The 9,478-nt window shown below is 40.9% G+C and overlaps 1 protein-coding gene across 3 annotated transcripts in view; it reads left to right on the forward strand.

Annotated features, from left to right (window-relative positions):
• Window positions 1–8,864, forward strand: part of FGL1 (fibrinogen like 1) — a 68,006-nt gene extending 59,142 nt beyond the window's left edge. For all 3 annotated transcript variants that reach the window (XM_073341909.2, XM_073341906.2, XM_073341908.2), the window contains exon 9: window positions 1,580–8,864. In XM_073341909.2, the coding sequence (XP_073198010.1) occupies window positions 1,580–1,739 (160 nt within the window). In that variant the 3' untranslated portion in view covers window positions 1,740–8,864. The remainder of the gene's footprint in view (window positions 1–1,579) is intronic.
• The last annotated feature ends 614 nt before the right edge of the window (window positions 8,865–9,478 follow it).

A 9,478-nucleotide genomic window follows, 5' to 3' on the forward strand; every position in this document is an offset into this window, starting at 1 on the left:
TTTATTACTTTTTATTTTGTATGAGCTGAGTACTTAACATATGTAATCAATAAATCATATGCCAGTTGTGTTTCTTCTGCATGTCTAGTTATTTCAGTGTCCAGACTGTTACACAGTATTTGTGTAGTTTTGTTATTGTGCTTTTTTTGCTCCCCAGCACCAATTTAAGAGTTGTTATTCTTGGCTCATGGTACTTTCAAAAAAATCCACTTGTGTCCATTTCCTCCAAAAGAAGGAAATGCAGTAAAGGAGTCAGTAAAGAAGTCCAGTAGCTAGTCACCACCTGTTACCCTCTATGCCTTTGCTGAGGAAGTTTGTGCTTGAGTGAGTAGTGCAAAGTAAACAAATGCCTACCCAGTAAGGAAAGTGTACGACATATTGAGCATGTCAGTTCTGTCATCAGTTTATCCTTTTGAAAATCAAAACCACCTTTTATATCTGCAGGTCATAAACTTTCAGCTGGTATATGGCATGATTCAATTTTTAAAAAGTGTTTGCAACGAACAACCAGCTAAATAAGAATTTTAATATATGGCTTTTATTATTATTGCTTCTATTTCAGTTCTTTGTAACTGTTGAGTGTAAACATGTGCAAACATACCTAGAGAGACTAACATTTGCCAATAGTTATATCCTTAAAGCTCATTCTAGATTGTTTTCTGTTTGAATTCTACCTAAAGTCAGCCTTCTAAAATCCATCATAATGTGTGACAACTAGCTACTAATAACAACAAAATACCAACCCAACAGTTGTTATAATCTAGTATTGGAGCTATAGCTAAACAGATTCACTACAATATCCTGCAAAAAAAAATGTTTAAATGTCTATATAATCACAATCATTCCTTCTTCTTCATGGAAACAAAATTAATGAGGGAGAGGGGCTGTAGCATAGCAAAGTATTTCTTTGACAGTTACAAATGTAACTTATACTGTTGCAATGTATTAGAGAGCCAGAGAAGGATGCCAATTGAAATGGCAACTCAGATGATCCAGCTATTGGAGGATGGCCAGAATGGCTATATTTAACTTGTAGAGAGATTTCATATTTTTCCAACAAATATGAAATCAGTAGTTTAATAGCTGAGCTGATGGTGATTATTCTTATTTTTGCATGTGAAACTCCAACTGTTAGCAGTAAATGCAGGATTTAGAGCAATTGCTCCAAAACAACAAACAGAGGAACAATGCCACGTTCCTTTCACAAAGTTTTCATTGCCACATACCCTTGTTGCTAGGTTTGATCTTAACAAGTCTGGAAACATTCTCTAATGAAGCAGATTAGCAGGCAAAATGTCAGGGAACTAATGGTGTTAAAGGAATGGAGTCAAGGAACAAAGGATTTTTTGTTTTGGAGCCGCTAAGAACCCTTGAAATTGTGCCCTAATTTAGCCTTTATTGTTTAGTGGCATTGAGTCCCATGAATACAGATTCCTGCAGCTGTCAAACTAGACTGTCATCAACATAGTGATTTTTTTGGCTCATGCAACAACTACAAATCCCTGAAGCTTTTAGACAAAACAGATTTGTTTAATTAACATGAATGTCTTATTTTTGTTTTCCCCTTCTTTCCCACCAGGTGTCACTCTTCCAACCTGAATGGTGTGTACTACAAAGGACCTTATACAGCAAAGACAGACAATGGAATTGTTTGGTACACATGGCATGGGTGGTGGTATTCTCTGAAATCTGTTGTTATGAAGGTCAGACCAGCAGACTTTGAACCCAATGTTGTTTAAATATCTAGTTAATATAATTCATCCAGTTAATCTTTTAGCAAATCCATTCAAATTAAGCCAGATGGGCAGATTTCTCCCTCCACCAGCCCCGCTCCCCTGCCTCATTTATGCCTGTATAAATCTGGAATAACTTCATTAAAATCAGTGGTGTTATATGGGTATAAATGAGAATAGAATCTGGCCTTGAGCCTGGAGATACAAATAACTTGTATGGGATTGCTAAAGAGACCGGTCAACATTCACCCAGGGTTGATGGCAACTTTCACCCATGTAGAATACTTAGCAGTAGATCCCTAGAAGAAGGGGGAACTTCCACTTGACTGACAGGCACAAGGGGGGCCAGGACTTCCCCAAAAGCGAGCGGTATTGGTCAGGAAGGAGGAGTGCAGTGCTATTGTAGCCTCTGCTGGTGAGGTTCCTTTGGAATCCCCAGTGGAATTCAAAGCAGCCTACAATGCTAGAACCTCTGAGGAACGACAGCAGTGGGAATCACCTGTCCTTTCCTAGGACACAAGAGACTAGGCTGGTACACAGGTGCAATCTGTGCCTTCTGGAGAATGGGGTACAGGAGGGGATGCCAACTTGGCCCACACTATTTTGGACTTTTTTTCATTTGGAAACCATCTATATCGAAATCTATGCACAATAAATAGGATTTAATGGAAAAATTACAAAATAGATTCACTCTATTGTCCTAAAAAGCAATGTGACTATATATTACACATAAAAATGACATTAAAATCATGTTATAGGCGCCTCGTTTAGTGCACAGAATGGACAGTTTCTGGGAATTAATCCTGGTTGTGTAGAATGAAGGTGTTGTATGCAGGAGTCCTGTGTCATTTGCTGCAGAAGTTGAAAGATGGGTAGTGAATGAGGCAGTAGCTTGAATGAAGAAAAAGAATGGTCTTGTGGTTAAGGCCCTTTCGTGCTGTCCTGGAAAATTGGGTTCTATCCCTACTGCTACCATATAGTTCCGATGTGATGTGGGCAAGTCACTTAAACCAAACTTTTCACAGATGGCCACTAATTGTGGGTTCCTCATTTTCTGGGTGCCTGACTTGGGCACTCACAGCTGCAACTGAAGTCAATGGGAGCTGTGCTTTGAACATACAGAGTGCTATATAACTCAAAGCACTCTGAAAAATCAGGTCCTAGTTGTTTCAAATTGAGCACCCAAAATTAATGGTTCTGGAGCAATTTGTATACTGGGGGTGCTGAGAGCCATTGAACCAAACTGTAAACTCTGTATGTGATTGACACCATTTCAAACCATGCTGCACCCTTAGTTCCAGCACCTATGAGTGGACATGCTGTGCACTGAATGGGGCAGGGGTCCAGTGGAAAATATAATGTATGATCCTGTAATTAAAGACTGTATCATAATACATACGCACAGGGGAGCCAAATTAAGGTTACATGGGCAACTTTAATTCTGGCACTTCCTAGCTTTTGAGTGCTTGCTTTAGCAAACTTAACATTCTTTTAACGTAGTTTTTGTGTGTAATTTTAAAGAAAAGCTGAACCCATTTCCATCATGACATCCAGCAGGGTTGGAACCTTTAGATCCATAGCACAGACTTCTGCCACTTGAGCTCACGGAGTAACTGATAGTAGCAGTAGGTTATCTTCTACGTGAACTAATGACTAGAGGGGGAATGGAACACTCCCTTTTCCAGAGGGTTTCACAGATATTTGCAGACAGCAGAGGAATGCTGAGTCTTCAGAATCTTGACTTTCAGTCTAAATTCTGACGTATAGCATGCTTTACAGGTAACAGACCCTTGTGACCCCCTCACCTCAACAAGACTGCCCCCTTCTACCACTTGTCCCTTTAGCCTGTTCCTTTTCCAGTACTGGCTCTCCCCCTCCTTGCAGATCCTTTCCTAACTAGTCCCAGTCTAGATCCTCCCAGAATCCTTGCTCCATTCCCATTGTCCTTGCCCAGTCACATCCAGGCTCCCCATCCAAGCCACAGTCTTTCCCAACCCAGGCTCCTTGTCCCAGTTTCCTTGCTCACTCAGTCCCATTTCCCACCCCCAGCTCCTCATCCAATCTCAGTGTAGCATCCCTCCCCGCCCCTAGCTTTCACTCCAAGTCTATGCCCAGCCAGTGTCCTTGTTCCACTCTACTCTCTCTTGTGTCCCCCCAATCTGGCTCTTGTCCCTTCAGCATTCAAGTCAGGAAATTTCTGCCTCCATACTGCCTGGGGGTTTGCAGGAGAGTGCTCATGAGCACAGGAGAGACAGCCTTCCTACTCTCAGTCCTTACTTCCACTCTCACAGCCAGAAGCAGCAATTTCAGGCAAAGTTCTACTCTGCCCCAGTAGCCCTAAGATGTAGTATGCCCAAGGCAAACTGAGTCATTAGAGAACTGAGCTGCAAAAGTCTAAGTCTCTGCTGAGCATGTGTAAACTGAGAGTTTTCAAAAGCTTATAATTTGGCCAGATTTGGGTGGGGGTTTTTTCAAGGATAAGCAAAAGATACATCCCTGGCTTGTATTTTTCAAGTTCCTATTCCAAAACATGGAGATACTAGAGCTTTTCAACTGAACAGCTGTAAGAATTTATTTCGGGGAAGGGGTTGGAATGGGGGCAGGGCCGGGGCAGCAGGGTCAGTGATGCGGCCCTCAGGCCAATGTACTAGTCCTCATGTGGCCCTCGTGCTCATTTGAGTTTGAGACCCCTGCTCTCATGGTTAGAAACCTTCACCTAATTTCAAGCCTAAACTGTTGATGGCCAGTTTATATCCAAGTTTTCTTGTGCCAACATTGGCTCTTAACTCTGCTCCCTCCCTTGTGTTTATCCCTCTGATGTGTTTATAGAGAGCAATTATATCTCCCCTCAGCCTTAATTTCATTAGGCTAAACAAATCAAGCTCCTTGCGCCTCATCTCATAAAGGAGATTCTCTATTCCTCTGACCATCCTAGTAGCCTCTCTCTGCACCTGTTCTACTTTGAATTTCTTTGCTTGTCCATGTTTAAGAGAGTTGTGCACAGTATTCCAGATGAGGTCTTATCAGTGCCTTGTATAATGGTAATAACACTTCCCTATTTCTACTGGAAATACCTCGTCTGATGCATCCGAGGATTGCATCTGACTTTTTCCATGGCCCCATGACATTGGCAGCTCATAGTCATCCTGTGATCAACCAATACATCCAGGTTTTTCTCCTCCTCTTTCACTTCCAACTGTTATGTCCCCAGGTTATAAGAAAAAATTCTTGTTGTTAGTCCCTAAATGCATAACCTTGCACTTTGCACTATTAAGTTTCATCTCCTTTCTATTACTCCAGTTTTCAAGGTTATCCAAATCTTTTTTTATGATATTCTGGTCCTCCTCCATAATTGCAACACCACGTCACCTTGTCTCATTTGCAAATTTTATTAGCACACTCCCACTTTTTGTGCCAAGGTAATGAATGAAAATGTTAAATAAAATTGGTCCCAACATTGATCCCTGAGGAACTCCTCTAGTAACTTCCCTCCAGCCTGACAGTTCACCTTTCATTATGACCCACTGTAGTGTCCTCTTTAACCAGTTCCTTATCCACCTTTCGATTCTTATATTAATCCCCATCTTCTCCAATTTAACTAATAATTTCCCATGTGAAACTGTATCAATTGATTTCCTGAAATTCAAATAGCTTAAAATCTACTGCATTTCCTTTGTCTAGAAAATCAGTTGTCTTCTCAAAGAAAGAGATCAGGTTGGTCTGGTATGAGCTATCCATTGTAAAAGCATGTTGTATTTTATCCCAGTTACTGTTTACCTCTCTATCCTTACCTTCTCTGTCTTTCAAAATTTGTTCTAAGACCTTGCATACAATTCAGGTCAAACTATAGTTTCCCATACCACTTTCTCCCCGACCACCCTTTTCATAAATATAGGTACTATATTTGCAGTTCTCCAGTGGGGTATGGCCCATAGTTTACAGATTCATTAAACATCCTTGCTATTGGTCTTGTAATTTCATGTGCCAGGTCTTTTAATATTCTTAGATTAAGACAATCCACAGCTTCCAATTTGGTCCCATTAAGTTGTTTGAGTTTGGCTTCCACCTTGGATCTTGTAATTTTTACTTATCTTCTTTCTCATTAGACACCCTGCTACTGTGCCCAGGCTCTTCATTCTTAAGAACTGAGGCCACATATTCATTTAGGTGGTGGGCTATTCCTAGATTATCTTTAATCTCCATCCTATCCTCAGTGTAAGGCCCCAGAAGTCTAGAACTCGGGCTAGTAGAGCTCCTAGGCAACTGAAAGCTCCAGGCTGCCATCCAACAGCAGCTGTAACCAATTTGCACTACACATCCCATGACCTGCTGTGGACACAGACCACAGGAAGTTCTGCCTCAAGAGTTTGATAGACAGCAGCCCCATGGTTCCTGATTGGCTCCCAAGAAGTTTCCAGGCAATAATGTGGATCTTCTGTAGTGGTTATTACTTATTCATTGCTCTTGAATTCCTGGTATTGGTGTGATTCTCCAACCTTGCCCCTTCTGGATGCAAATCTTTTTGCCTTCTGTTCTCACTTGCAATCTTCTGAGAGTCATCCTCTGTCTTCCTGTAGCTCTGAACTCTGGTTATCTCCATTGTCTCTGCCCTTCTTTTTGTAGGGCTAGCCACTCTTCCTTGATCTCCCATCTTCTGTTAGTGACTCTCTCTCCCCTTCATTTTCCAATTCAGCAAACCTATTCCTTGGCTCTGTCTCCTGTGTTTGCTGATCTTTTCCTCTGACTGGTTCTTGTAAGCACATGTTTCCACTGGCCACTTAATTCATCCAGCAGTCTATCCTCACAGTTGTCCAGTCCAGCTTCCATCTGCAAGTCTTGAGTTTTCCCCTTCAACCTCTTCTGGCCTTTCCTTCATCATCAGCTCAAATCCCCTTCAAAACTCAACCATAGTTTCTACTTGCATTTCAAAACCTCAGATCTTCTCTTCCATCAGCTCTATCAGGCAGCACATCATACAAATGAAGCATCTTTCAGGTACCCTCTCCAGAATAATGTACATCCTCCATCTTCATTGTCTTGTCCATTCTTGTGGTTACTACCCCTGCTGCCTCTGTAACAGGCATGGCCTCCCATCCAAAGCTTCTGTCAACAGATAACCCACACTGCACACAAAATCCCCCCTGCAGCTTCCCTTCCAAATTCCCCTGTTTTCGGTTGTTTTCTGGCTCATGTGCTGCTGACTGACCAGTTGGCTGCCTTTATAGGCCTGCTGATTAGGAAAGCCTGGTCCCCTAATCAAAGCTCAGCTGTGATCCTTTTCTCACAACACACTGCCCCTTACCACACTTTGCAAACTGAAAGCAACCTAGCAAGCAAGCAGACACTCTTGAGAACACACACTCTGCCACTAAGAAACAGGGGCTTGCCTCCCTTCTCCTCCAGCAGGTTTCCAATCAAACTCCCCTGATCTCAGCTCTCTTTGCTGGCTCCTGTGCCGCTACTATGAAAGTTCTTGCAACAATCCCAGGGGATTCATGTATCTCTCCATGGTTTTACTTGGTGGCCAGTGTCCTGCCCCACTCAGTACTATTCACTATTTAAATTCCTTCTCGGGTCACACACTATACATTGGGAAATAAAGAAGGAAGGTGTTGTGATTAAGGCAACAGACTGGGGATAAAGAGATCTAGATTCTGTTCCAGGCTCTCTCATGGATTCACTGTGTGACATTGAACCCCTGTAAAACAGGTGTGACATTTACTTTAACTTCACAGGGTCTGCTGAGAGTAGATACACAAATGTGTGGCATTCAGATACCAGGCTGATGAGGGCTGGAGGAAAGCCTATAAATAAATGAGATGTGGTTCATATGCATCTCTATGCTGCAGTATAAACTTTAGCTTAAATTCTATAATGGGTTTTAAACTTATGCTTTAGTAGCAATTAAAAAAATATTTTAAAAGATCCAGTCACAGGACTGGATGCATTTTCAGCATACTAGTGTAGAACAGTTCAGTCACATAGAAAATCCACAGAAGACAGGAAGATACACATGTGTACAATATGATATATTCAACAACAAAAGAGAGCCTCCAGTAGTTATTTCTAGCCAATTTTCTCATTAAACTCAAAGTGATCCTGCATCTTCCTCATGCACACTCTATAAGTCTGAATCAGTAGAGTGAAGATGAACGCTTGTTTTTCCAAACAAAAAGATAGGTTTCTAGAGATGTTAGAAACGCATTCTTTCCTGTGGGAATTCTCAAATTCCTTTCAGAAGCCTGAGTTGAGGAGGGTTCATTCTCTGCCAAGCCATGAATGATATTACAGATAACAGTGAAATTACCCTTAGTATTTTGGAGAGGAAAAAGGAAGGAAGATTACTTAATGCATTCAAAGAAGCCCTACTGAGGCTGATCTAATTGCACTTAATGTAAATATAAGACATGGAAGGCTTAAATAGTAAATTCTCTAGCAGAAAAAAAATAGATTGTTCCCAAACTTGCTGATAAAATCTTCAGCAGTTTTCTTGAGCTTGTTGTAGGATAAATCAAGGCTTATGATAAATCAAGGCTTATGTAGGATAAATCAACTTATGAGAATGCGAACAACACTCATCAGGTTTCAGAGTAACAGCCGTGTTAGTCTGTATTCGCAAAAAGCAAAGGAGGACTTGTGGCACCTTAGAGACTAACCAATTTATTTGAGCATAAGTTTTTGTGAGCTACAGCTCACTTCATCGGATGTGTGACAAGTACTCCGTTTCTTTTTGCGAATACTCGTCAGCTGAGCTAGGACATATTCCTAACATTTGAATGCAAAAGTGGCAGAAAAAGCCATTTCCCTTCCCCTTTTGGAAATCTCATGAGGAAACGTACTCTAGATTGATGTACAACCCGGTTACACAAAGCAACCCTCTTTCTGCATATTTTTTCATGCGTTTGCACATTGTTTATTTGGATTGTAACCTCCTGAGGACCAGGATCTTGTCCTCCTAGCTGCTTGAAAAGCGCCTGGTATATTGGTGGCATTATGCAAATAAAATATAATTCCCCCTCCCCCATTTCCATGTTTTTCTTTGTCTATAATCAATGCGGACTGTATTAAAATGTATGAGTAAAGTGTTTTTAACTCAAATGTGATCCCATGTTTCTTATCAAATAAGTAAAACCTTTATTTTTAAAGAACAAGTTCAGATGGATTTTTTTTTTTAAAGTACAATTTGGAAGTGAAATCACAAGCTGCTAAGTGTTCCTTGTTGTGCCTGGCATTGCCTGTTAGTATTAACTTGTTTCCTCTACAGGTTTGAACATGTCCTGGAGCAGACTAGTATTCATGCATGATTGTAGAACAAAGATCAGTGTATTTGTTCAATCATTAGATAGGAACCACAACACAGAGCAGACTGAATTTGTTTCACTTGATACAAATTATACACCCCAAATAAAGAACAATCAAAGAAATAATAAGGGTTTTGCTGGGTCATTCATGATTGAACAAAGAACACTATCCTAGCTACCAGCAATACGCCAAGCAAAAAAGCCCTCTCTTTAATCATCCTTTGTGAGAAATGTCTCAATGTTTATAACTAGCAGTTATTCTAATAGTTTTCCTTTCCCTTCAAATTGTTAAACTCTTTGGAGAGTGAAAGAATGGAAATCATAAATCAGCATGAATTAAGTGGAGTAGGAGGCATAGATCCATTAGAAATCTGCCTTCTAACCTCTCCCTACAGTCAGAAACCTAACATAGTGCCCTGTTTGTTTATTTTTTAGGGAGAGAGT

This window comes from Lepidochelys kempii, chromosome 4 (genome assembly GCF_965140285.1).
Source record: "Lepidochelys kempii isolate rLepKem1 chromosome 4, rLepKem1.hap1, whole genome shotgun sequence".
Classification (NCBI taxonomy): domain Eukaryota; kingdom Metazoa; phylum Chordata; order Testudines; family Cheloniidae; genus Lepidochelys; species Lepidochelys kempii.